This window comes from Dermacentor silvarum, chromosome 3 (genome assembly GCF_013339745.2).
Source record: "Dermacentor silvarum isolate Dsil-2018 chromosome 3, BIME_Dsil_1.4, whole genome shotgun sequence".
Classification (NCBI taxonomy): Eukaryota; Metazoa; Arthropoda; class Arachnida; order Ixodida; family Ixodidae; genus Dermacentor; species Dermacentor silvarum.
The window spans coordinates 157,624,752-157,651,295 of NC_051156.1; the positions used below are offsets into that span (position 1 = coordinate 157,624,752).

Sequence of the window (26,544 nt, forward strand, 5' to 3'; positions counted from 1 at the left end):
CGCCAATATGACGTCTTGTCCAGAGCTGCACGCGTTACATAAAAAAAGGTAACCGATTGCAATTACAATTTCTGGATTCGGCAAATGTAATTGGTTACAGTGACCAATTCCTGCGCCACGAAAGTAAATAAACAATTATTAAACGAAATTCATATTACTGTTACGTTACTTTCGTTCCAGGCTTTATTAACATTGCATAAGCACAGCAAATAGAACGCCGCGGCGGCTGCATTTCTATGGAGGCGAAATGCAAAAACGCCCGTGTGCTTGCGTTGTAGTGCACGTTAAAGAACCCCAGGTGGTCAGAATTAATCCGGAGCCCTCCACTACGGCGTGCCTCATAATCAGAACTGGTTTTGGCAAGTAAAACCCCAGAAAGAATATGAACAGTAAATAGAACGAGCGGGCCAGGTTCTTCAGTGCGTATTCTTCAATCATTCAAGCGTAGTAGGTTAAGGCGGGGCAAAATGCGACAAATATTTGCGAACAGTGAATTTTTTTTATTTCATTCAATATCGTAAAACAACAAAACAGGAACATTCTTTTGGGTAAAGGTATGTGGTACATAAACATGGCTATGTTCCGGCTGCTCAAAAATTTAGGAAAAAAGAAATAAGAAATGTCACAAATGTCGCATTTTGCCCCAACCTGCGGGGCAAAATCGGACGCTGCGTCGGGCAAAGCGAGCCCGTCTCAAAAAAAAATTGAGGTAGCTCAGTTCTTGCTGGAGAAGCACTTAAAATTCACTCCGTGAGCACCCAAGCAGTCTTCATGAACCAACTTTTTTGCACTCCACGCACTAAATCAAAACAGAGCCTGGCGCTGTGGTGCTCCACAAGTGCTTAGCAGATCAAGCATCGCCATTTTTTTTTGTACCACTGTAGCACTTTCTTGGACATTTGCGCTTTACGGGCTCATTCAACGAACGAATGAAGGCTAGATCTGTCCTCATGAGTCTTCTTCGCCTCTTCTTGGCCTCTAGATGACGAGCTGCGCAGGCAGTTTCACGGCTTTCATCATGCTCAACTTGGCTTTGTAAAGCGGTGAAGTTAGAACTGTGCTAGCTTCGGAGTTTCTTGCCTTGGTCTTCAGTTTCGGCACTGGACAAATGCAATTGAATGTAACGCCTGTCAGAATAAATTTCTCGTTGTTCTTGGTGTTACTCGACGAGCCTATGTCAGCGTTAGTGCCATCCTTTTCAACATTCTCACCTGTTACCCTGGTGGACGGCGGCTCGTCAGACAGACAAAGAACTTTTATTCAGGTCCTGAGGACGCCCCCTTTTAGAAGGAGTCCATAGCAGTCGGGTAGCAGTCGTCAAACTCGGGGTCATCTAGAACAGCGCGATAAAATGGCCACACACCACACTTTCGAAATGTATGTGATTTTCTCTTGTACGTCCGCACCACCCTAAACAAAAAATATAATATATAATGTGCGTAAATAAATAATTCGCTTAGCAAGAAATTATTTATGCCGATTCAACGCCTTTTGGTTGCTTTTTGCCCCTTTCAAGTGCCCGAAAAAAAATCCTCCTTTAACCCACGACACTTACACAATTCAACTTTTGGCAGCATGTAGCTAGTGGTACTAAGCAACAATATAAATACTTACGTTGCTGAACTGACGCGAGAGTACGTTCATGCACGGCTCCAAAAATTTCAGTGAGCAGAATTTGACCGCTTTTTGCCGGGTCATGTGCTCACTGACAACCCTGCATTTTTTTTCCCACACGAACTCTTCGAACAATCGCGAACTTTTTCACACAAAGGAATGGACAACCACAACCACCTATCGATGATAATAAAGAACCACAAAAAGTACCTTTATGTTTTAGGTATAGATGGCAGCAAAGTCAAAATGTCGCGTTTTGCCCCGTGTCTCATTTTGCCCCGCCTTACCCTATATCTTCACTGACAATTCCTTCTCGACATTTTCGCCGGTCGTCTTCCCTCGTTTTTTTTTTAATTTTTTTGCTTCTTTTTTTGTGAGCACACCAGGCAATGACACAGAAAACTCGCTCTATGTGCAAGCTGGAGGAAAGGGCGGTGTTGTAACGTGCATAATTCTGCATAATTATTATCATGGTTATTCAGTGCCTCTATGTACTCGTTTAGGTCCCCTATGAAACGCAGCGATTTATTAATGCTGGAGCTTGGAGAAGGCGCTCCTGGTAGGGCCAATGAAAAGCTGCAGAAATGGAGCATTTCCTGGCATCAACGTCCGAAGTGGCCGTCGTTATCGAGCCAGAGCAGCGCCGGTTTATTTCGTAAGCTAACATCCGGTAGCCCGTTAACACGACGAAACACATACTGAGCTCACGGATCTCTCAGTTCATTGCCAATCCACAAGGTTGCTGCGTGGCGCGAACCGCGGCCATTCCACCAGAGTTCCCGCCAAATCGAAGCGCTCAAATTTGCGTCGCCTGTTTGTTCCAGTTTGTCTTTCTTCAATTACGGAATTGGTTACGTGTAATCGGTTACTGAAACAAGTAATTGAATTACAGTGAGCATTTGTGAGTAAGAAAAGATAATCAAATTTTGCAAGAGTACCAAAAAAATGTGGTTGATCCCTCTTATATAGGAATCGGTATAGAACACGAAAGTGAAACGTGTCTTCACAGAAGTAGTGTAATGTTTATTGCACATTGATATATAATGTCTATTGGTGTTTTGTGGCTAAAGCGCCCTTAGGCGTTGATGCACCCACGCTGACGCCTGGTGGCACGTCTCCTCCATCACGACTACCAACGTCGATGACCATGAGCAACCGTCGTGCATATGGAAGCTGCATTACGCTGCACACGCTAGCACAACGCGAAAGACGAAGCACGTAACTGACACACTAATACAACGCGCAAGACAAAGCACGTAACTGAATCGTCACCGAGTCAAATCAGCGCGTACAGCGCGTCGTAATTGCAGCCTCCGCGATCAACTTCAGAAACATTTTCAGAGCTAATTGCGGAGGCCACGCTCCGCTGTGCTGAGTACGGTGAACGCCACCTGGCGTTGGTAGTGCTTCTTGATGCCAGCGTCCCTTCGAATGCTGGCATCGAGGCGTCGTAGTGCTGAGACCACCGAAGCGTTCACTGTCGGTGCGCGTTAGTGTCATAATGCAGTACTTCTCTTTTCTGCTCGTAGGCGGCGGCACCGCCCCGAGCAAGAGCGCGGGTACACGGAGGAGTGTTAGATATATAAGGCGCGTCTGTGTAGCTCTCTGCAAATGCGTTTGTGGCGCAATGGGTTAAACGCTCGGCGATCTATCGTCGCGGACCGAGAGGTCGTGGGTTCGATTTCCAAATTTTCCATGTTTGTGGAACTTTTTCTTCTGGTTTCTTTCTTTGTATTATGTTCGTGTACATTGTAAGCTGACGTATTTCCGTGACGGAAATACGTCAGTGAAGTCTTGGTGGACCCCGACATAAAACACTTTCGTGTTAAAATGTGGTTGATCCCTCTTATATAGGAATCGGTATAGAACACGAAAGTGAAACGTGTCTTCACAGAAGTAGTGTAATGTTTATTGCACATTGATATATAATGTCTATTGGTGTTTTGTGGCTAAAGCGCCCTTAGGCGTTGATGCACCCACGTTGACGCCTGGTGGCACGTCTCCTCCATCACGACTACCAACGTCGATGACCATGAGCAACCGTCGTGCATATGGAAGCTGCACTACGCTGCACACGCTAGCACAACGCGAAAGACGAAGCACGTAACTGACACACTAATACAACGCGCAAGACAAAGCACGTAACTGAATCGTCACCGAGTCAAATCAGCGCGTACAGCGCGTCGTAATTGCAGCCTCCGCGATCAACTTCAGAAATATTTTCAGAGCTAATTGCGGAGGCCACGCTCCGCTGTGCTGAGTACGGTGAACGCCACCTAGGTGGTGTTGGTAGTGCTTCTTGATGCCAGCGTCCCTTCGAATGCTGTCATCGAGGCGTCGTAGTGCTGAGACCACCGAAGCGTTCACTGTCGGTGCGCGTTAGTGTCATAATGCAGTACTTCTCTTTTCTGCTCGTAGGCGGCGGCACCGCCCCGAGCAAGAGCGCGGGTACACGGAGGAGTGTTAGATATATAAGGCGCGTCTGTGTAGCTCTCTGCAAATGCGTTTGTGGCGCAATGGGTTAAACGCTCGGCGATCTATCGTCGCGGACCGAGAGGTCGTGGGTTCGATTTCCAAATTTTGCATGTTTGTGGAACTTTTTCTTCTGGTTTCTTTCTTTGTATTATGTTCTATGACGTATTTCCGTGACGGAAATACGTCAGTGAAGTCTTGGTGGACCCCGGCATAAAACACTTTCGTGTTAAAAAAATGTGGTTGATCCCTCTTATATAGGAATCGGTATAGAACACGAAAGTGAAACGTGTCTTCACAGAAGTAGTGTAATGTTTATTGCACATTGATATATAATGTCTATTGGTGTTTTGTGGCTAAAGCGCCCTTAGGCGTTGATGCACCCACGCTGACGCCTGGTGGCACGTCTCCTCCATCACGACTACCAACGTCGACGACCATGAGCAACCGTCGTGCATATGGAAGCTGCACTACGCTGCACACGCTAGCACAACGCGAAAGACGAAGCACGTAACTGACACACTAATACAACGCGCAAGACAAAGCACGTAACTGAATCGTCACCGAGTCAAATCAGCGCGTACAGCGCGTCGTAATTGCAGCCTCCGCGATCAACTTCAGAAACATTTTCAGAGCTAATTGCGGAGGCCACGCTCCGCTGTGCTGAGTACGGTGAACGCCACCTAGGTGGCGTTGGTAGTGCTTCTTGATGCCAGCGTCCCTTCGAATGCTGGCATCGAGGCGTCGTAGTGCTGAGACCACCGAAGCGTTCACTGTCGGTGCGCGTTAGTGTCATAATGCAGTACTTCTCTTTTCTGCTCGTAGGCGGCGGCACCGCCCCGAGCAAGAGCGCGGGTACACGGAGGAGTGTTAGATATATAAGGCGCGTCTGTGTAGCTCTCTGCAAATGCGTTTGTGGCGCAATGGGTTAAACGCTCGGCGATCTATCGTCGCGGACCGAGAGGTCGTGGGTTCGATTTCCAAATTTTGCATGTTTGTGGAACTTTTTCTTCTGGTTTCTTTCTTTGTATTATGTTCTATGACGTATTTCCGTGACGGAAATACGTCAGTGAAGTCTTGGTGGACCCCGGCATAAAACACTTTCGTGTTAAAATGTAATTTATTACAAGTAAATAATTACCTGTCACTCGTTGCGTACAAGTCTGGCTCGTCCTCTTCACGCAGAAAACTCCTCGCAAGACTTACTTCGGAGGTTCCGGTCGACCGCGCCGCGAATACGACCGCGAAAATTCGTGGTCGCGCTGCGTTCCCGTGCGTCGCATCCGCTCCTTCAGCTTGCAGAGCAAGCCGCCGTCGTCCATCCTGAAGCGCAACCCCAACACGCCACCGCCGACGCCAGTGACGACGCCCTCCTGTGCGGGACCGTCGCCGGCACCCTCAACGTTGGACGTCATCTTGAGGACGGAGGACCGGGAAGGCGGCAGCCTTCTGAACGGAGCCCTCTCGGCAGCCACGTCGCCGCAGCCATCGCCGGGCAGAGAAGTCTGGCACAATGATCGCGCCGAGCCATCTGCCGTCGAGACGATGTGCGTGCCGCCGTCATCCGCGTCCTCTCTGTTCTTCCGGTCTCAACGCAAGGCTCCAAAGTCCGGTTCGTTGACTGGCCCCCGTACGGCGGACGCTTCTACCGCTCGGAATAGCGGCGTCGACGAGTCGTCTACGCTCCTGCCGAGTTGCTCGAACGTGGGTGCGGTGGTGCCATTGCCGCCGACGGCCAAGTGCCCGAAGAGCGATGAGCAGCCGTCCGCTTCGACAAAGTCTCGATCGACAGTGCAGCACGGCCGTGGCGTTCTTTCGCCTCATAAGGTACGAGCATCCCTTCACCTGCAAGTCTCGTTGTATTCTTTCGTAACGACTAGACACAGCTGTAGCTTAGTTGGCTATGGCGTCACGCTGCGTCGAGGTCGTGGGTTCAATCTGCATTTTGATGGGGGCAAAATGAAAAAAATGTGGTTGATCCCTCTTATATAGGAATCGGTATAGAACACGAAAGTGAAACGTGTCTTCACAGAAGTAGTGTAATGTTTATTGCACATTGATATATAATGTCTATTGGTGTTTTGTGGCTAAAGCGCCCTTAGGCGTTGATGCACCCACGCTGACGCCTGGTGGCACGTCTCCTCCATCACGACTACCAACGTCGATGACCATGAGCAACCGTCGTGCATATGGAAGCTGCACTACGCTGCACACGCTAGCACAACGCGAAAGACGAAGCACGTAACTGACACACTAATACAACGCGCAAGACAAAGCACGTAACTGAATCGTCACCGAGTCAAATCAGCGCGTACAGCGCGTCGTAATTGCAGCCTCCGCGATCAACTTCAGAAACATTTTCAGAGCTAATTGCGGAGGCCACGCTCCGCTGTGCTGAGTACGGTGAACGCCACCTAGGTGGCGTTGGTAGTGCTTCTTGATGCCAGCGTCCCTTCGAATGCTGGCATCGAGGCGTCGTAGTGCTGAGACCACCGAAGCGTTCACTGTCGGTGCGCGTTAGTGTCATAATGCAGTACTTCTCTTTTCTGCTCGTAGGCGGCGGCACCGCCCCGAGCAAGAGCGCGGGTACACGGAGGAGTGTTAGATATATAAGGCGCGTCTGTGTAGCTCTCTGCAAATGCGTTTGTGGCGCAATGGGTTAAACGCTCGGCGATCTATCGTCGCGGACCGAGAGGTCGTGGGTTCGATTTCCAAATTTTGCATGTTTGTGGAACTTTTTCTTCTGGTTTCTTTCTTTGTATTATGTTCTATGACGTATTTCCGTGACGGAAATACGTCAGTGAAGTCTTGGTGGACCCCGGCATAAAACACTTTCGTGTTAAAAAAAAGCTGTCCGCCCTTCCAATGGGGTGGAGATGGAAGACTAGCGAAGCTGGACTATGGTGGGAATTATGTATTTCCAATTATGACTATTAAGATGTGATGGTATATTTGGTTATTTGAACTATTAAGCAATGAAAAATATATATGATGCGCGTTCGGTGGGAACGTGGGCAAAACGCCGCCGCCGTCGATAACAATTGTGCGCGTTGTTTGTGTGACCACACACAACCGCTGTCAAAACGCTGGCTACGGGACGAACGGCTCAACGCCGTTGTCGACACTGTTAAGGGAGAGGCGGGCGAGAGCCCAGAGTCGGCGGCAGAGGCCGGCAAGGCTGCGCGCATGCACCGCAGTGGGAGAGCGGGCACGCACACGCAAAGTCTAGGGCCGGTATTTTGTAGCGATGCCTTTCCGGTGCTAATGCCTTTTCGCGCTTATCGCGCTTTGTCAGTGGTCAGAGCGACGGTCTGCTAGCGTTATCAACGAGATCAGCCGGCCGTGAGCGGTGGATGATAAGACTAGTATAGAATAAGTCATAAGGGATCGCTACAAAATACCGGCCTAGGGCAACGCCTCCTAGATTGCACAAGGCCTGTGCTCTTCGATCCGTGACGTCACGCTAACTTGCCCGACTGCCATAGAATCTATTGGGGATGCGCCCGTGTAAGCCGCGGTGACACATCACCGCTTTCGTCTCGCCGGGCTTGACAGGGGAAATTTCGGTCCAAGTAGCATGACGTCATAAATCAGAGTGCACAGGCCTTGTGCTATCAAGGAGGCGTTGCCTAGGTTGCCTCGATGCCCTCCTCGCCCACCACTCCCCTTCCACTGGGAAGTCGCGTTTGCTCTCCGCCGAGCGCCTCTTCTTCTTCACAACCACAATCTCTCTCTCCGCCGTTCGTTCGCTCCCCGTGAAAGCGCGCGGCCCTCGCCCTCGCGCGCTTTCACTCGCACATAAGTCGCGGTTGCTATCCGCCGTGCGTTCGCTCCCCGTGAAAACGTGCGTCCCTCGCCCTCGCGCGTTTGCGGCCAATGAGAGCGGTTTTTTTTTTTTTTTTTTTTTTTTTTTTGCCGGACGCGACGATCGAAAGGTAAGTCCTTAAGGGCACAGGCTAAGGCAAAGTAATAAAAAAATGACTGTTTTTTTCTTTGAAATATGGGAAGTTTATCTCTTTACGCAAATTTTCCATACTCGCGCTTTTCTTAGGAAGTCGGATTTCTGGCTGAAAAAACATGTTTTTCCGAAAGCAAGTAGTGAGTGAATACGCCTCCTTTTCGAATGTGCTCCGGGCTTACCGTTAACTTTTCCAACAAAAAACTTCTGGCACGAAGACCAAAACGCTTGTCTGGAATCAGCTATATATGATAAATTGTCTCGCAACTGTTGCACCGCTGATTTTTCAGCCAAGGCAATCCAAAGACGCTGTGCGCGCGTTTCTTCCCGCGTTTGTGCTTCGGAGTGTGTCTATTCGAATGCTTTTCGTTCCTAGCTGCGTTCCTTGCGACACTAGACGCGGTTATTTCGTTCAATGATGATAGTATGGTATGTGCCAACATTTTGAAGTCATTAGGACTCTGAAGTCTGGCCGCAGCACAGTAAAATGGCTGAAAGAAGTTGACTACAATCGACAATACATTGCGGAGAGAGCTGCACCACAGCTCACAAAAGAGGCAAGGCAACAAACACGACAGGCTGATAATCGAGAAAAAAAAAAGACTTTGACCAAACAGGTGGCAACAATAGATATGACTTTAACGGTGTTTGTGGCAAGAAATGTGTTTTTCAGGTGTTTTCTTACTTTAAACTCGATTATCTCAAGACCATGTTTTTTTTATTACATAGGCACCATTATTTTCTGTCTTCAGGATAACCAGTTGACTTTATTTCCCTGTCATCTGTGTAACTGTAGGCAACTATTTTGTAGTTGAAAATATGCACCGAACGGTTTTTGTGTTACAAATTTTGAAATGTGCAAATAAAGCCAGAATGTAGGTACTGGTGTGAAATATTTCACCAAAACAGAAATTTTAGTCAGATTTTAATAAGTCTAGTACGGTTAAAAGAGCGCAAAATTTAGAAGAAAATGATATATGCTTTATGCGAACACCTCTTTTAGTTACTGAGAAAACGGTACCTCAACATGGTCAAAAATACATGGGAAGTATAAGGCTTATACCCTGTGCCCTTAACAGCTTCGCTGTAAGAAACACACTTCGTGTCGACGCAGCGCTGTCGTTTATACTGGTCAAGTTTCACAGCATTCGTAATGACACCGGGCTGCGTGGAGGTCAGATGGTGGTACAATGCTTACGCATACTTAGACAACTCCCAGAGCAGTTTCTGCATGACTTTTTTTTTAAGTTTTCCTTGAAAGATTTATATGCGGGCAAGATTTCAAACAAGCCAGTCATTTAACGTTTTAAAGTATGCGATTAAATTACAGGCAACTGAAATTCTCAATTTCACCTGTCGAAATAAAGAGCCTCGGTTGAAATTAGGTTGTGATGCTGCAAGGTGGTACAAGCCTACTATCCTTTTTTACCGCCAGCGTATATGCCCAGTCTGCAAAATCAGCGAAATTATGTTTGTCGCCGCGAGGGAAGCGAGCACTAGGGAGCCTACATGCAAGCGCTGTTTTAAACACCGCTTGCATGTAGGCTCCCTAGCGAGCGCCGGTTGAGGAAGCCGCCTGGTGGTGAAGAAGAGAATCACCGCGTTCGCGCCCTTTCCGATTGTTCTTCGATGCCGCGGTGCTCACTGTACATGTTCGCGGAGTCCATACGCCTGCACGTAAACCGCGTTCACGGTGTGAAACGTCACTAACCTTTACAGCGAAGCCGGTAGGGGCTAGGTTCCCCAGGATCGTGACCGCATGTAGAAAACGCTATCATCATCAGCATTTACTTTGGCTCCATGCGCGTGGCGGTTTCCCGCCAGTTGTGCCTTAGCACAGGCGTCAGAGCGGATGATGGATGGCCCACGGTTATACCCCTCACCACCGCCGATGCCTCTTTCACAAGTGTTGCGATACTCGGCGGCGGCACGTCCCACCAATCGTTGTGCCCCTTTGTGTCGTGACGTGGAGATCGCTCTAGCTCTGTTATCAGCGGTTGCCCGTTGGACTCGCCATGGGACGGGCGTTCGTTTAACAACGTCTTCCAGGATCCTGACGTCAGGATCCTGATGATGCTGTGCAGTGGGCCACGGCTATGAACGCTGTGCATGGCTCATACGCTAGTCTACGACGATGGGGCGGACTTGGTGCAGCAAACGCACCACTTGGCTATCGCGCCGGGCGAAAACAAGACGCCGGTGTCCTTGCTCTTTGACGAACATTCCGGAGACGTCAATAGTGATAATATATTAATTCACTATAGCACTATTCACTATAGCAGATCCACCATAGCCGCAGCTTCGCGGGCTTCCATCTTCACAGTAGTGGAATAGCTCTGAATTTTTTTTTAGTGTATAGACACTGAGAAAACTTGAGAGAGAACGAATGCTGCTGGAGCCACAGAATGAACTTCAATGCCGCATTCTTGTTATATTCCGCTCTACCTGCAAACATTCTCTGTCGACTTGCGTGGCTTCTGCTGAAAACTTTCCTCGTGTACGGAGCAGCAACAAAAAAATTACCAGCCGTTCCTCTACCGGAAAATGAGGGTAAGTGAAGCTTGTCCTGGGTGCACCTTGTGTTTGACGGTTGTTTCTTGTGAGTAACTTGACTGTGACCAAGGGAAGGTCAGGTGATCTGCTCGGCGTTGGCGGAGTGCCGCAGCTGCAGCGGCTCGCCCCGTAGGATCGGCCCGTCGACGACGCGCCCATAGAGAAAGAAATTCAACAAGAGGGGACACTCGGCAAAAACTGGCAACAGGAAACACGTCACCATACGTCACGCTATACTTTTGACACCGAACGTTAGCTGCCGCGAGCATCGAAAAAAAAGAAAGTGAACTTAAGTTAACAGGCATTCATTTATTTTTTTAATTCTTTGCCGCGAAAACTAAAACGTTTTGCGTATAAATTAACTTAAGCTTTGCGACTTATTTTCCTTGCCTTACCTAGCCACAGGTCAATGACGCGCCAGATACATGCGTCATCCGCCAGACACTCCCCCGAAGCCAGCGAGGATGGCTGCGCGCGCGTTTGAGCGCTCGCGCGCGGCGACCCGTCTGTCTCATTTTTTTTCTTTTTCAAATGTAACCTGGTTTATTGGGCTCTCGGCGTATTCTTGCGTTCCTTCTGCACTGGGACAAGACACCACTGCACTATTGGAATACGGCAAGGTGAGAAATCTTGTTTCACAGTCTACGACGCAATTAGGCTTACGGCACGGGACCGAGACTTAAGACGCAGTTAGCGAAAAACAGCTCGGCCATCCTGGCGCAGTTAATTTGAGTAAATGAATCGTGCTGAGACATGTTTCCGACGCTTCCTAGGGGACTATTGTAACTTATTTCGGTGTTTGAGCTACACTGGCCGTACAGGGCGCCATGTCGCAGTTAGCGAGAACTCAACTGTGGTGTGTAGTCTATAGTGCATCTTGCTAGGAGAAGGTTGTGCCGCTTTCTCTGACGCCAGACATTACTGAAAAGTAATTTCGTTACTTTCTGGGGTACTTTTGAGGCACGCTGGCCGCACAGCGCGCTGTGACGCAGTTAGCGATAAGCAGCTCGGCCGTGGTGATAAAGTTAGTTTGGCGTGTAATGAATCTTAGAGGGACAAGTCTGTGACGTTTTTTGTGACTCCACAACAACATATACCTTCTTTCGGTACTGACGCCTGTTGAAAACGCGATGGGCGATTGCCAAGAGTGATAACATGGGGTGTGCTGCTGGCGCCGGCAGAACGCGCGAACGACGAACATATCAGAAACTTGTAATTCGAAAATTACGTCTTCTAAAGGACTGAAAAAAGGCATTCCACCCACGCATTTGTCTTGAGTGCTTGTTGCGTCCGTCTCTGTGTATGTCGCGTACCGTCGCGTCGCCCGAGGCCAAGTTTTGGAAACGCGAAGTCGCTCGTGTATTTGTGCTGCCTAAGTGCAAGAAATAATGCCCGGAAATTGGGGAAAGCTTGGAAATCAGATGTTTTCGTATGTTTGGGATGAGTCGGGCATTTTCTACGCCATGTATGTAAAAGCGAATTGCTTTTGTTTGTAATGCCGCCCATTCACCGCTTTCGCACGTTTCGCCTCGCGGTATTCATATGTCTAAATACCAAAGTGACTCATGCTTGTAACATGCTGTTACGTGCTTGCAAATGTAACATGCTTGTAATTTACTTTTTTTTCAGCTGGTACCGTCCGGTGGAGCTTCATACAGGAACTACTGCCTTACCTGCTGGTGTCACAACGTTGGATGAACGCACAAAAAGCGCGGAACGAGCTTTTATATAGAGCAAAATAAATATTTCCTCATTGCACAAAAGGTCTTGCGTCTACTTTGTGAAAATGCACGTGGCACAGATTCGATGGGACTTTACGAGATCGTTCGCAATCATTTTTACTAAATAATAAAGCGATTCTGCACGAAGAGCAAAAAAAAAAAAAGGAAAAAGGGGGGGGGGGGGGGCGCAGCCGGCGTGCTAGCTTGCGTTCAAAATACGCACGCCCAAAACCGAAACCGGAAGTGATGCAAGTGATCGACACCGACCGCTTGGCACGCTGCAGTCAATTCGGCCGCTGGGCCCTATGGGAATGTCCCCTCTTGTTGGAGCCAGAAAGGGAGGGGACACTCATGGGAGTGTCCCCTCCCTTTCTCTATGACGCGCCCTTTCACGGTCGATCTCCCGTGCGCACTCGGCGAGAGCTGCCTGTAGTTCGGCGATACACGCAATGCGCGGCCGTCCCATCGGTTTTCTGAGACTGAACTGAACGGAAACGAAGCAGGCGCCGCGCGCGCGAGACCCTTTTCTGCCCTTTCCATCCCAAGCGGAAGCGAAACGGCTCTGATTGGCTGCGCACGTGGCGTGAGAGCGCGCCTACGCAAATGGCACCATACCTAATGACTCACGTCCGGCGCCGGCGTGCCGCCGCTGGAGCCGGCGTTTTAGCGTCACATCGCCGGCGCAGGCTAGGGTATACAAGTTTCGCTTGAAAAAACACAAGAGCCGTTACTGGCACTTTGCATATGACATATTGTTTTTAACCTGTAACTATATGTATAAGTGAAACAGGCGAACACTAACATCCGGAATGTCCACATATACTAACATATAGACAGGCCTACCAAAGATAAACGATTGTGTGGTATGTACGAGGACGCATAACCCCTTCCAGGCTCAACGCCGGCACCATGCGTCATCGGCCAACAATAAGCGGCAGCCAGAGCAAGCGGCTCGTCAGTCCCTCGACACGAAGGCCGAGACACGGCACGAATCACGGCGGACGTCTCAGCCGAAGAGCGATACGGTGCCACCGCCGCCCAAGGCTGCGGCGCCAGAACCCGACCCGATGCCCGAGCCAGTGCAGGAGAAGGCAACAGCACACAAGCCCCAACCGGAAACAAAGCTGGAAGTGCGCGGTGTTCTGAAAAAACGAAGCCCGCAACCTCAGCCCGGCGACGTGAGGCGCAGCGACAGCTTGCCCAGCAAGTCGCTGCAACCGATCGTGCCGTTCGAGAACAAAGACTTCGGCCTCAGGGCGCCGTGTGCGCTCCCCGCGGCAGGATCTGTGCAGCCAGCCACAGGGCAGGGCCGTCTTAACGCAAAGTGCGCATCCATGAGCGAGACGAAGTCACCGATAGACAAGGGCTCGAGTTCCCGTGAGTGCCTTTCCTCTATATTTTTAATAATCATCTACGGGGCACGAGGTCGCGGATTCCATTTCCAGCCGTGACGGCCACTGTCCAATAAGCGCTAAGTGCAGACGCGGTCGTGTACAGTGCTTTAGGTGAAAAGCAAAGAACCCTATGTGGGAGAAGTTATTCCGGTGCGCCTCACTGCGGCGTTTCTCATTTCCCGTGCGTTTTGGGGCAAAGTTTTACTGCCATATCAAACAATAGCAATTGACGGTGCTTAACGTCTCGAAGCTATGCGTGGGCTAGAAGAACTCCTTTCTGGGCTGGTTGGTGTATTACAGTAACATTCATTTTTTTTTTCGCACAAAAAATCACAGCTTACATGGAGGAAACGACACAACCGTCTTGTTTAGTTGGACGTCTTGTTTAATTGCCGTTGTTTTTCGCACAGAAAACGTCAATGTACTATACGCACGAGCTTCGTGTTGCGCACCGTTAAAGGGCCTCTAGATAACTATTCCCCACCATGAATTCTTTAATGTGGGTTGGAGTAGGATAGCGCTGATGTTTAAGCTCCACCCGTCAATGGTTGCTGTGTTGTCCAACAAGCGTAGAACTGGCCTTAACGACATGCGAAAAAAGAGTTATCCGCTTGTTGAAGAGCACAAAATACTATCCGCGCAATTCCTCTGCTGCCCCCCCCCCCCCCCTATTGCTTGTCACATAGTTCAAAAACAACATCCTATCTAAATGTGCGGGTGTTTCCAACTTTCAGATCTTTATCTGGCGTACTGCAGTTATGCATGGAGATAACCTTCACGGTTTGCGACGCAAGGACCTTCAAATGTTTATTTAAAAATAATATGAAAGCGCTACTGGCGTAAATGTAAAGGGACTCACAAGTTGTTAGGGGACGAAGAGATTTCTAGAAAATTTTGCGGATTATGCCGTCGTTCACCATAGCAGCACCTTTCCAATAGGAGACTGTAGAAAGTGGTGACGTCTGCATCTTCGCAGCTTCTGAAGTACCAAAGACAGCTTCTTTCTACAGATGGCCCGACTGAAATTCGGTCGCTAAGACGAGCGGTGAGCGACAGAATACGTACCACTACGTTCTTCTACATATGCAAAAGTGCGTAAACAGTTGATTCGTGCGGGACAGGTCACAGAAGTTTGTATCGCGACATGAACCACTCGGTTCATGGTCTGATGCTGTTTCGAGCGAGTTTCCCATTCTTGACTTGCTGTACTTGCATACGTGATTAAGGTCACCCCTGTTGTAAGCGTTATTTGTACCAGAAACCTGTGAATTTTGGCAAAAGCATATCATTATACACTATTTTGTAAAATCATTTACACGTTGATTTCCTTTCCATTTCAGTCATCTCGGGAACAGAGCAGCCGACGTTGTCTCTGCGCGTGCGAGCGTAAGTTCCCGCTTGCTTTTGTGATCTACGCTGGCGCTCACCAGTTTCCTTGTTTTGTATTTTTTTTTCTCGTTCGTGCAGCCTCACCACCGCGGTGCGCCCTGCGTTCATCGCCAGTGCCGCCTACAGCGCCATCTTTGGGAACATCGCGAGTTTCAGCACACTTCCCGTGCGGAAGACCGTCCTCGTCACTCTTGGCTGGCGAGTGTCACCGCTGCCTTTACACTGCACACAGTGTTTCAGAAGATGCGTCCCAAATCCTTTAAAAGTAGGAAAGACGCGGTTATTAGGCAATCTCCTCGTGATTGCTTCCACCACAGAGGCCTATATTTAAAATGAGTACAGGTAATAATAACTAAACAACTCTGAAAAATAGGCTGAATAACTTTTTTTTTAAACTCAGAGTCGGGCAAGTAATCCTAATGTGATATTTGAAGACCCGAGGAGTGCAAAACCGTTTCGAGACATTGCACAGAACTTACACTGCTAATTTCTGCAGTGTAAAGAAGTCCGGCCAATTTCACTCTGACAGCCGAACTGAACTGCCGAACAGTGAAACTGCCTCTTACCAGACGCACATTAGTGACAGAGCTGCTTACGCCTCGCAGTGCGACGCACATGAAGCGAGCGAGATAGCTGTTCGCTTTACGCACGTAAGTGCCATCGCCCGGTGCTGCTGCATAGTCCACTTCTTGCGGAGGAGTGAATGATTGCTCGGTGTCAAATTGATTCGGCCAATGTCGGGGGACAGCTAACCGGGAAATGCTTGGGAAATGCGTTGGTTGCGGTTGTCGCTTAAAGAGGATCAAGGCTTGCACCATGTAGGAAGGAATCGCAACATGAGCGCGCCAGCTTCTGAGGAAAAAAAAAAAAAGTATGTTCAGCAACCACGGAAGATGGCTGTCAGAGCAAGCAAAACCTTTACTGTTTTGCATGCAGCATACTGCGCTTGTCACTGTGTTCTTTTTCATATCTAATTCAAGCGTCCTCGTTTCATGCGTCTGCACAGCTGCACCTCACTGCCCAGCGCAGGTAGGATATAGCGAGACGCGCAATCTTGCGTCAACATCGTCACAAACGTATGTCTCGCTTTTGTGGTCAAGGAAGAAATAGACGCGTTAAATAAGTACTAGCGTTGCACCACACACAACGCCGGGCATGTCCTTCATTCCACTAAGCTGGGCTGACCCCGAAAGCGATGCAATACCACATAGCGTCTCAAACCGCTAGTTGCCACTTCATAACAACAACTGGTGCGCGGCTTTTGTGTGTAAATGGTTGCTGCACGCGCGGCATCCGCCGAGACTGTGGTTCGTATCCTATAATCAGGTGTGATTATTTTATTGAGTGGAAGCTTCTGTTAAACGCGTTCTTAAGTCTCCTTGACGCACACACCCAACATATACATATGCCATTACGCAAACATTATAGCCTCTCACCCCGTTTAGCACGTACTCGTCGAGGAAACCAGCCAGCCACGCCGCACCCCGAAACTACACACGAAGAAAGCTTCGCTTTGGGAATCAAGAACAGGTCATGAACTTCCAGAAACAATTTTGACAGATTTCTGCACAATGATTCTCGTCTTCGAACGGAGAGAAAGCTTCGATTTGATATAATTCGTGAGTCAATCCAGCCGCAGCAATTCTTACGCGCTTGCGTGGGCCATCGTTGTAGGCTTTAGGTGGTACATACAGCTTTGGCAAAATCGCCCGATGCGCCATCCGAGGTATCAGAATGGTGGTTACTCAGACTGTTTGGACCTGGTGGAAGCTGTTGGAAGCCTAATGACAACTTGTTGGAAATTTGCCGGGTCGGATAGCATTTCGATATGACGTTGGGTTGAATAGTTCTTACGCAGGCGATTTAATGGACGACAGTCTTCATACTTCGTCCACGTGTTCGCAGCCGTGACGAGCAGTGCCCGGTGAACTGGTTGAGGTGGCTGGTCGTGTCGCTACCAGTGGTGGTGACGTGTTGCGCCATTTCGTGGGCGTCCATCTACTGCAACAGCCTCGCCACCTGGTGAGCGCCGAATTCCGTAGCAGATCGGTTAATTCTGGGGGTTTTTTTCGTGCGATTGGCTACACCACACCATTGATGAGTAATGACGATCGGGGAAAGCAAATACACTACAATTGATCAAAGTTAGACCAGGCTGAATCACAACACTAGTAAGGAATTGTGGTTAAGCAAGGTTGATAGACTAGTTGAATATCACTTGCTTCCTTCCCAGACGTCGCGATTTTACCGAGCCAGAAAAATCATGTTATGAATTATTTTTCTAAAATTTATTGACAGATATCTCGCTACACGTTTTTGTTAATTTTGTGTATCATCGCAACCACAAGATTTCCCAACGTTTTGTCAGGTTTCCGTCTCGACGTGGTCAATGTAAAGATATATTGTCGTGCCTTAATGTTTGTAGTTCACTCCTGAATTTGACATTAAACCTCACAAAGTATAAGGTATTATTTTTGATACTCAGTTTTACGCCTCAAACGTTTACTTGGGCCTAGGAGGCTTCATTATAGCAAAGCCCATAGTAGCGTTTTTTTTTTGTGCACTGGAGTGAAGCTTCCGCTGTATATACTTCCTTAAGCCCCCTATATATATATATATATATATATATATATATATATATATATATATATATATATATATATATATATTGCAGTGCTAACTTATTTATAACTCAAATATTGTTGATATGCCATGGTGTTTGCGCTTTGTGTTGGTAAAATTGTTATGTATCTTGGAATTATTGGTAAGGCTTTGATAAACTTTACTATTATATCATCTACAGTGCATGACCAAGAAAGGACTCGACCCGGAGCCATAATTTTTACAAGAAAACCTGTTTGCGTCAGTGTCTTAATCAGGGACGAAAGTAAAAGATTCTTCGTCAGGCACAAGCGTTCAATGTGTCTTCTTCAGTGTCCTGATCAAAAGAAGTGCCATTGTCGAATTGTTGCGTCCAAGCTGAGCATTCCCTCTCTTGTCCACTGTTGATGGCTTCGTCTTCGATTTTCTGTTGGCCCTTCGTCTTATTGTTATTTAAATACTGTTATTCGTGTTTATCGGTGAATGGTTATCTAACTTCTTTCTGTTACGTAAATATCAAACCCAGCTGTCACACCGAATTAATATACCTTTTTGTTGTAATCTCCGATGATATCTGCAGTATTTTTAGATAAATTAATTCTGACGAAGCTTCCGATTGCGATTTAGTAGACTGCCATGCACACACGTGCCACCTTTTCCCATCAAATGCATGTAATTTAAGCAGCGCTACTGCACTGCTCCCGACCGCATTTGAGTTTATTTTTTTTTATCTTGGACGCTAAAATGTAAAATTAATGTTTGTACGGGGCAATACATCCACTCCAGGGGAGCTTCGTTTATCCAAATGTCTTTATGCTTCACAGTGGGTAATTATTTTAGGTCACGAAAATAAGCGGTCATGTCTTTCGTAGTTGACAGTGTCCACAGAGGTGCAGCTTGTCCCGAGTCCATTATTGTAAGGGCACCGTCTCACGGTGTCTAGAGCGCACTTAGGCGAAATTTGTGGCAGGCTTTTTACTCGTGAATCAATCCTTTGCTAAATAATAATGCTGGTGAACAGTCGAGCTGTCAGGTGCACATAATAAGCCGCGACACCTTCCACTCTACGCCTGACGTCAGGCACCTTCTTGTATTCCTTGGCTTTAGCGAAGACAGCATCGACGAGCAAACGCACCGAGACATGTCCAAGTGCGCCAAGGTCCGTCATCAGAACATGAAGAGGCACACGTGAGTAGAATTCCCTAGCGTATCTTTCGCGTCTGAAAAGTGCAAACTGCATGGCATCGAATTATCGAATTGGCCCCTTACAGTATTCGGGAGGCGTTGCTGTTCTTCTGGCTGATCGGGATTCCTGTCGCCTCCAGCGCTTATGCCACCCAGCACCCCGGAAGGTTAGTAGCTGCAAGTTGATCTTGCCATAAGCCTTATATAAAAGGACGAGGGAAGTTTGAATAAGGGCATAGGTGAATCGTACAATAAAAATTATAAGATACGCGCCATTCCAGGAGAAAGCATTTCTACAAACACGCCCTTCTTCCCCTCTTTCCCTGCTGCAGCAGCCGTAGCGTTTTATCCAGCACGAGGTCGCCGTGTTATGCCCGGCGGGGGTGAGCTCATCCGGATGTAGGCGAAGTGCAACAGCCTTTTTTTTAATTAGATTAACGTTCACGTGAAAGAACCGCAGGTGGTAAAAATGGATCGGGAGCCTGCCCGTATTTGGCGTCTTTCAGTGTGTGATGGCTTTGCTTTAAGACTATCATTAGCCAACTATAATCCGTCCGACACTGCCCAAAATTTGTATAATTGTCGTTCTACAATAAGGGTGTCGGAAGGATTTTGAAGGAATGACTATAGTACCTTCCGGCGCAGGTACCTAGAAGGCCCTTACCTGGGTCTCACACTACTGGTGCTGAGCACTGCGCCGGGACCGGCGTGGCGCCGCTGCTGGTCTCTTCGCTTGCTGTGCTGGCGGAAGATCTGCTCTCGCATGCCGTGGGACATCATCCTGATGATCGGATCCGTCATGGCGCTCAGCAGGACTGTCGAGGTACACGACTGCTGCTCAAAGTTTGCCGAATGAGTGGCCGATCGAATGAGGAAGTTTTTTTTGTTTCTTTTTTTTTTTTGGAGCCTGTAAATATATACAGGGTGTTCCAGCTATCCCGCAGCACGATTCAGAAAAAGAGGAACGGTGTTACGCGAAGCAAACCTAGTGCGCATTGTTTCCAGTGCAGTGGAGTAGCCACCAGTAATTTTTTTCGTTGCTGAGATTTAATCACCTAATTGTAACTAATTATCTAACTTGAGAAGTACTGTCCTAATTGTCAAAGTGTCAATGAGAAAATTGTAGAGCAACATGAAAAACTCTCGATACAGCTTTCTGTTACTCAATACGTGCCACATAAATGTGTTTTTCCGAGCGAGAAAGGAGTGCGCGAATACACGCAGAATTGCCGCACGACTGGCCGCTCGAGGCACTTTGCGTGTATTCGCGGGCTTCTTTCACGCTCGGAAAAACGCTTTTATATGTAGCACGTACGGAGCAACAGAAAGCTGTATCGAGAGTTTTTCATGTCGCTCTACAATTTTCTCATTGACGCCGTTCCTCTTTTTTTTTTTTAATCGTGCTGCGTGATAGCTGGCTGGGACACCCTGTATATATATATATATATATATATATATATATATATATATGTGTGTGTGTGTGTGTGTGTGTGTGTGTGTGTGTGTGTGTGTGTGTGTGTGTGTGTGTGTGTGTGTGTGTGTGTGTGTGTGTGTGTGTGTGTGGACACTCCAGGCGCGCTCACGCCATCGCCGTGTTGTTCAGGGTGCGACGGCGCATGCGTGGACCGCGCGACTTGGTGTTGCAGGTCACGGGATCTGGCGAGTTTCGGAAACGCAGAACAGAAAAATTGAAGGGGGGAGCGGTAGCACATGTAAAGGTTCGCTTGGGGAGGACAAGCACGTGCGCGCTCTTCTGAGGGCAGTCATCACGCCAGCGATGAGACCAGGGGAGGTGTTCGTAAGAGTCCACCTAGTGGACAATGTCCATTTCATCTGCTGTTGAAGTTCTGATTGGCTGGGCTGGGCGACGCGGCAGCCAGGCGCCACAGCCAATCAGCACTTAGACGAAATGAACACGCCCACTATAGGTGGACTCTTACAGAATACCTCCAGAAGAATGGTCGCGCTCATCGAAGGAACTCTGTTCGTGCGTGTGATTGGGCGCGTAACATCACACGCGTTTAGTTACTGAGCGACTGTTTACTGCACTTTAGGCAGCCCATAAAATTACCAGCCCGAATTCATGTAATATTGAAATACTTTGGTATTGCTGCCAACGCTTCACCTTCCATTCGAAAATGCGAGCTTTTTGGGGTTTTTTTTTTTCGGCGACATTTTTTTATGAGTAAGCGTTTTCTCACTTAAATGCACAAACCGTGCTACTTTTGATGTTTTGGTTATTTTTCGTCAGGTGTAAGGGTAACCTCAATAGGATGTAAATTCGCAGGAGCAATTCGTAAGTAATTGCTGCGCCACGCTTCGTAGTCTAGACGTTATGTGCACAAACCGACTGTATACTCGTAATACGACGTGCACTGCACGCGTAAAACACGAATGCGGCGACAGGCGGTTATACGCGTATACCTTTTATACATGTACAAGAACACCGGCGCAATTTAGTAAGGGTATTACATTAAGAAAACGAATATTTGATCGATCGTCTCCGGTTTCCTATAATAGATGAGCATTAAAAATATCAATTGTGTTTGCGAGTTTCAATGCAAGCAGGAACGGGAAAAACTCTACGCGCTAAGAGCAGTGCCAAAGCCACGGCATATGCCTACGTGCGCTGGTCTACCAAAGTACATATGAAGCACCTCTAAACGGAAAATAAAACATTCAACGTGTATCTAGGGCACCTTTTATTCTTCTAAAACGTAAACATTTGGGTCTCGGGATGTTTTGATTGCGTTCAGTTTACATTACCTCTTAAAACTGCAGATCATTACGCGTATTCAACGCATTGCGTGGTTTTCGCTGCAGTCAATCGACATGAAACCTCCTCTCTTTGCTTTTCAATGCATTAACAAAGTAGCGCTGTCAAAAAGAGTCGCAGTTGCGCCTGAAAGGCGAATCACCGATTGCGATAGCAAATTAATAGATAGCTATACGAAGTAAGCATAGTAGTTTTATCGGCCATATAAAGTTGTAAACTCTCGCTTATTAAGTAAATTAACAAGCATGGTATCACGTGCGCACAGGTAAACATGAACACATCTCGCTCGATGACCGTGTAAACTTGTCAAAACGCTGGAGTGAGTAAGCGCGGCGCAGCAGCAACGAGCGAATTGACCTCCGTGCTGTCTCTCGCTTCAACGCGAACTAAACGTCGAAAGCACAGCGCATACGAAGCTACCGCCATTCGGCGCACTTCGTCCACACCGTAGATCGCTTTCAAGATACGGCGCCCGCGCGGCCGCGCCGTAAGCAGTAGCCGCCGGCGTAGAACTTGTTTGGATTTGGACTTCATACGGAACATCGCGGCGACGGCTGAAATGCCGCTTGGAGTGTCATATAATTGCTATCGAAATAAAAACGTGCAATACACAGGACACAGAGTTGCTTGAAACAACACTAGCGCCACCCACCGTGGTAGCGTATTACCTTCGGCTTTGCGCTACTAACCCCGAGGACGCGAGATCAAATCCCGGCCGCAGGTGGCCATCTTTCGATGCGGGACGAAATGCGAAAGCGCTCGTGCACCGTGCATTGAATGCATGTTAAAGAACCCCAAGAGGTCAAAATTATACCAGAGTCCCCCCACTACAGCGTGCTTCGTAATCACATCGTGGTTTTGACACGCAATACCCCAGAATTTACTTTTTAACGCGAGCGCTAGCTAACTTGCAGATAAATATACACTGGAAAACCGTATCGCAGTCTTGGGGAATCACTGCGAAACCCTGTCTAGTTCTCCGTCCACTGTATGACATTATATTCTTGACAACGTTGGTGTGCGCGCCATAACTCCATAACTGGTAAATAATATTTCAACACAAGGTTGCATTGTCCTTGAAAATGCTCAACAGCAATATTATTGAACGATTGTTGACTAAGTTCAATGTCCATTGACACACACATGTTACATGCATACATATATCAGGTGACCTGACTTAATGGAACTGCTTAATGTCACATTAATGACACCTACTTGTACTAAATGGCGCATGAATTACTGTATTCGGCACAATGACACCCAGTCATTGCTCTATAATATTTCAATTCGATATTTTCAATTGCTATTGTGAAATGCTCGACAGCAATATGTTGAATTATTGTTTAGTGAGCTTAATGACTGGTTGAACAACTATTGAAAAGGTATTGAGTCAACAATTCATCAACAATGTATTCACGGTGTTATAAGGTAATTAGCCCAACTGACGCCAAATGACCTTCGCGTCTACACATATGAAGCTATCGTTTTTAAGTATTTCATACAAGCTGGTGTGCTAACTCGCGCGATTTTTGCCGGGCAGAAGTACCGGCTAGTCGAGGTTGGCCTTGCGAAGCTGGACGACCACTTCTGGGCGCAACGGTCTGCTAAGTCCAGCCAGTTCATCCTGGTCAGCGTGGCAGCTGTGCTCTCGGAAGTCGTGGTCGGGGACTCTCTGGCAAGATCTATGGCAACCACAGTGGTTCGGGTGGTGAGCTGTATAACCGCTCTGGCACCTTATACGAATGACTTATACTTGGCCCTTAACCTAATCAGACACAAAGTGGGCAATTTTGCGAGTTGGTACAGACGTACGATAAAACAGCGACAAAAAAAATCTGGAAAGCAAAAGCAGAGGACGACAAAAACTTATCTGTGAAGTAAAGGTTCCTTGAAGAACCAGATATATAATAAGTACAACCAAAAGTTAAGCGCAATCGCCAGCAGAGAGTAATGCCACAGAAAAGCAGTTTAGTGCAATCCAAGATCACATATAAGGAAACGTGGCTGCGGTGCAAGAATACGAGACGTAAACACGAAATGCACATCTGTGCACGCACGCCCATGTCCAGCACTCACGTCCTGCGCACGAAATGCATAGGACAGGTGCTGGACGTGGGCGTCCGGGCGCATTTTCGTGTTTGTCATTGTCGTCCTTAGTGCTGTAAACATATTTCCTAGTGCCAGTGGCCAACTAGCTCTGCTTTCAGCAATACCTCTGTCAAGAATTGCAACACACATCTGGGAAACTAAATTATAGCCATGTTCTTAGAAATGAACCAAGATTCCGTATGATTCTCTGACTGATCACGATGCCTCAATAGGGACAACGGTACATGTGGCCACATGTTCTTCAAGTTGCGCTTCTGCTCTATTAAAGCGAAGCTGGTAAGGGCGCACCTTTCGATCGTCGCATCCGGCAATATAAAAAAAACTCTCATTGGCCGTATGCTGTATGAGCGAGTGAAAGCGAGCGAGGGCGTGGGACGCGCGCTTTCGCGGGGAGCTAACGCACGGCGGAGAGAGAGATTGTGGTTGTGAAGAGGAAGTTAAACGGACATTAGTACAAGCGCCGTGTCTCTCTAATGCACAGACAGGGCCAAAATACGTTGCAGAAGTATTCTGTTGCGGATAGTTGGTTCTGGCTGAGGAAGTCACGTACTGGACAAAATACAAGGGCGAAACGAAAGATGGGAAAAAACGCAGACTTAATTTTTTTTCCGCGCGGCTTGTCCTCAAACAGTCCTCCTGGCAAAACAACATCCTAGCGTCGGGTCATCTTCGTATCTGAAGTCCGCCGCATAAGTTCTTCTTTCTTAAGTGCATTGGCACCGAAAACGTAAAGGAGGCCTGGAAGCCAGCTTCTCACTTACTGTTTGCATCAGGCAGTCCACTTCATGCCCGATGGACCTTTCCTGGTCCTATCCCTGCACACGTACTTCCACCAGTCGCACCTGAGACAAAAGTCGAGGACGTGGGGATTGCGGAGGGAAGCTGCACTCCGTCTTCTTCTCCTGCTCGTGTTATGTCTTTACATAAAATTGTCTTTATGTGAAATTCCACACATTTGAGTTATCCCTGTGATCAACGCTGTTTGCTCTCAGCTAGCGTGGTTTTTCAAGTAGGTCTGTGATAGTTGGAATACGTGTCTTATAAATGTTTTAGGACCTATTTAGTCCCGCATAAGAAGAACCAATTAAAGAAAGGTATCCGTGCGTGCACACCAACCCCGCAGGCGGTGGTGACGGAGACCCCGGTTTCCTTCTACGTGGTACCAGTGAGCATGGTGGCCTCCATCAATGTGGTGCTGCCGGTGTCGCTCCCCCTGCTGATCATGCGCGAATACTTCCAAACCAAGTGCACCGAGATGGTGAGCTTGACGCTGAAGGGGACATGCAGTTGATTTCTCGCCTCTTGCGACAGGAAGCACATACGGCATCGCCCGACATCGATGCACCTATTTCACGCTACGCCGTAACTTTTCTATCGTCGTGTCCGAGAAGCTTTTGATATACTGCACCTTGTGCTACGCAAACGGTATTTTCTTCTAGGCTACAAAAGGCATCAGCGTTGATTTCCAGAGACCATGACAGACGAAACGAACTGCTTCTTGATAACTTATTTTTCATTTCTATGATTGCATTTCACCGTGCTTCCGTGCTGCAGGAAAGGTCCAAATATATTGAAGAATAGAATGACAGACTGACACCGTCTCCTAAGAGCTCCATAAATTCTGCAGTAACGTAAATGTAGAGGCATTCGATAGGGAGATTGCTTGACCGCGGAGCCCACACGAGCTGTAGTTTGAAGGTTAACGAAAATGTCGAGCAAGTGTTTGGATAGAAAAGCTGGTTCCTTGTTGTGTCGCCTAGAAATGGCTATTCTAATCTCACCCGACACCTTACGCTCTCATCCGCAGCTGGCCTACGGCGTTCTGCTCAAGTGCACCGCCGTTCTTGTCATCTTCCTGTCCATGAACACCACCGGCCTCTTCTTGTTCCAAGGCGACCAGCCACCGACAGCGCAAGCCATCTACGTTATCCGCAACGCCACTGACACTGACAGGGCAACCCTGTGATATTCCGTAGTGCTACTTGTATAACATCCACTGTTTATGTGCGCTGTTTCATTTACCATTTGTACTTTACTGCTCTTATTTAACGGATTATTTCATTGTTGAGAGATGTGTCGAATTCGCAATGAGTTCAGCAATTTGGGATACTTTCTATTTGTACTCACGTGGCGTCATTTTCTTTTTGTATTTTTAATTGTCTACTGTATGGACTCAATTCAATTGAACGCGCAAGAGTAAGGTACGCTTCGGACGCGCCACACAGGGACCACAGTTCTTGACTCTCTTCTTCTTTTTTTTTCTTTACTGTCCATGAACTGCAAGTTTCCGTTTGCTGTGTGTTTGTATTGCGCTCGAGTATTCTACACCAAAGGAAATGTGCACACCGATTTTGACGTATATTCTGTAGAAAGCCGCATCCTGTTGATTGGGCCGTTTCACGTGATTCTGGAACACGACAAACCTAGCCCATTGCTTTCGCAGAGCCCAGCGATTGAATCGTCTGTTTTCTTTATAGGAACTGCTGAGATAACTGCACTGTGTCAACCAAGTGCCAAATACCGTTACGCCAGTGCTTTTGGCACCCGTACAGCTCCTTCGAGAATGGCCTCGGTATAAAACTGCTCTGGGATTATCAACTAGATTACTCAAGTGCGTACGCTGAGGTTGCTGACTCTTTGGCATTGGTGCGTTGGAAATCCAGTGCTTGCAAACAGTGATGATCACCCTTTTCATATTAACGATCTCCGTATGTCAGCGGTTCCATGTTGACTGACTGACAAAGTGAGATTCGCTTTCTTTTTTTTTTTTTT

The 26,544-nt window shown here is 47.8% G+C and overlaps 1 protein-coding gene across 1 annotated transcript; it reads left to right on the top strand.

Moving 5' to 3' along the window:
• The first annotated feature begins 5,276 nt into the window (after window positions 1-5,276).
• Window positions 5,277-26,238, top strand: LOC125944384 (uncharacterized). The gene is made up of 12 exons (XM_049664805.1): window positions 5,277-5,913; window positions 13,212-13,695; window positions 15,053-15,098; window positions 15,180-15,299; window positions 16,108-16,130; window positions 16,979-17,123; window positions 18,810-18,890; window positions 18,974-19,054; window positions 19,533-19,710; window positions 23,204-23,371; window positions 24,896-25,030; window positions 25,580-26,238. The coding sequence occupies exons 1-12, from the start codon at window positions 5,632-5,634 to the stop codon at window positions 25,736-25,738; spliced, it is 1,902 nt and encodes a 633-aa protein (XP_049520762.1). The 5' UTR covers window positions 5,277-5,631; the 3' UTR covers window positions 25,739-26,238.
• The last annotated feature ends 306 nt before the right edge of the window (window positions 26,239-26,544 follow it).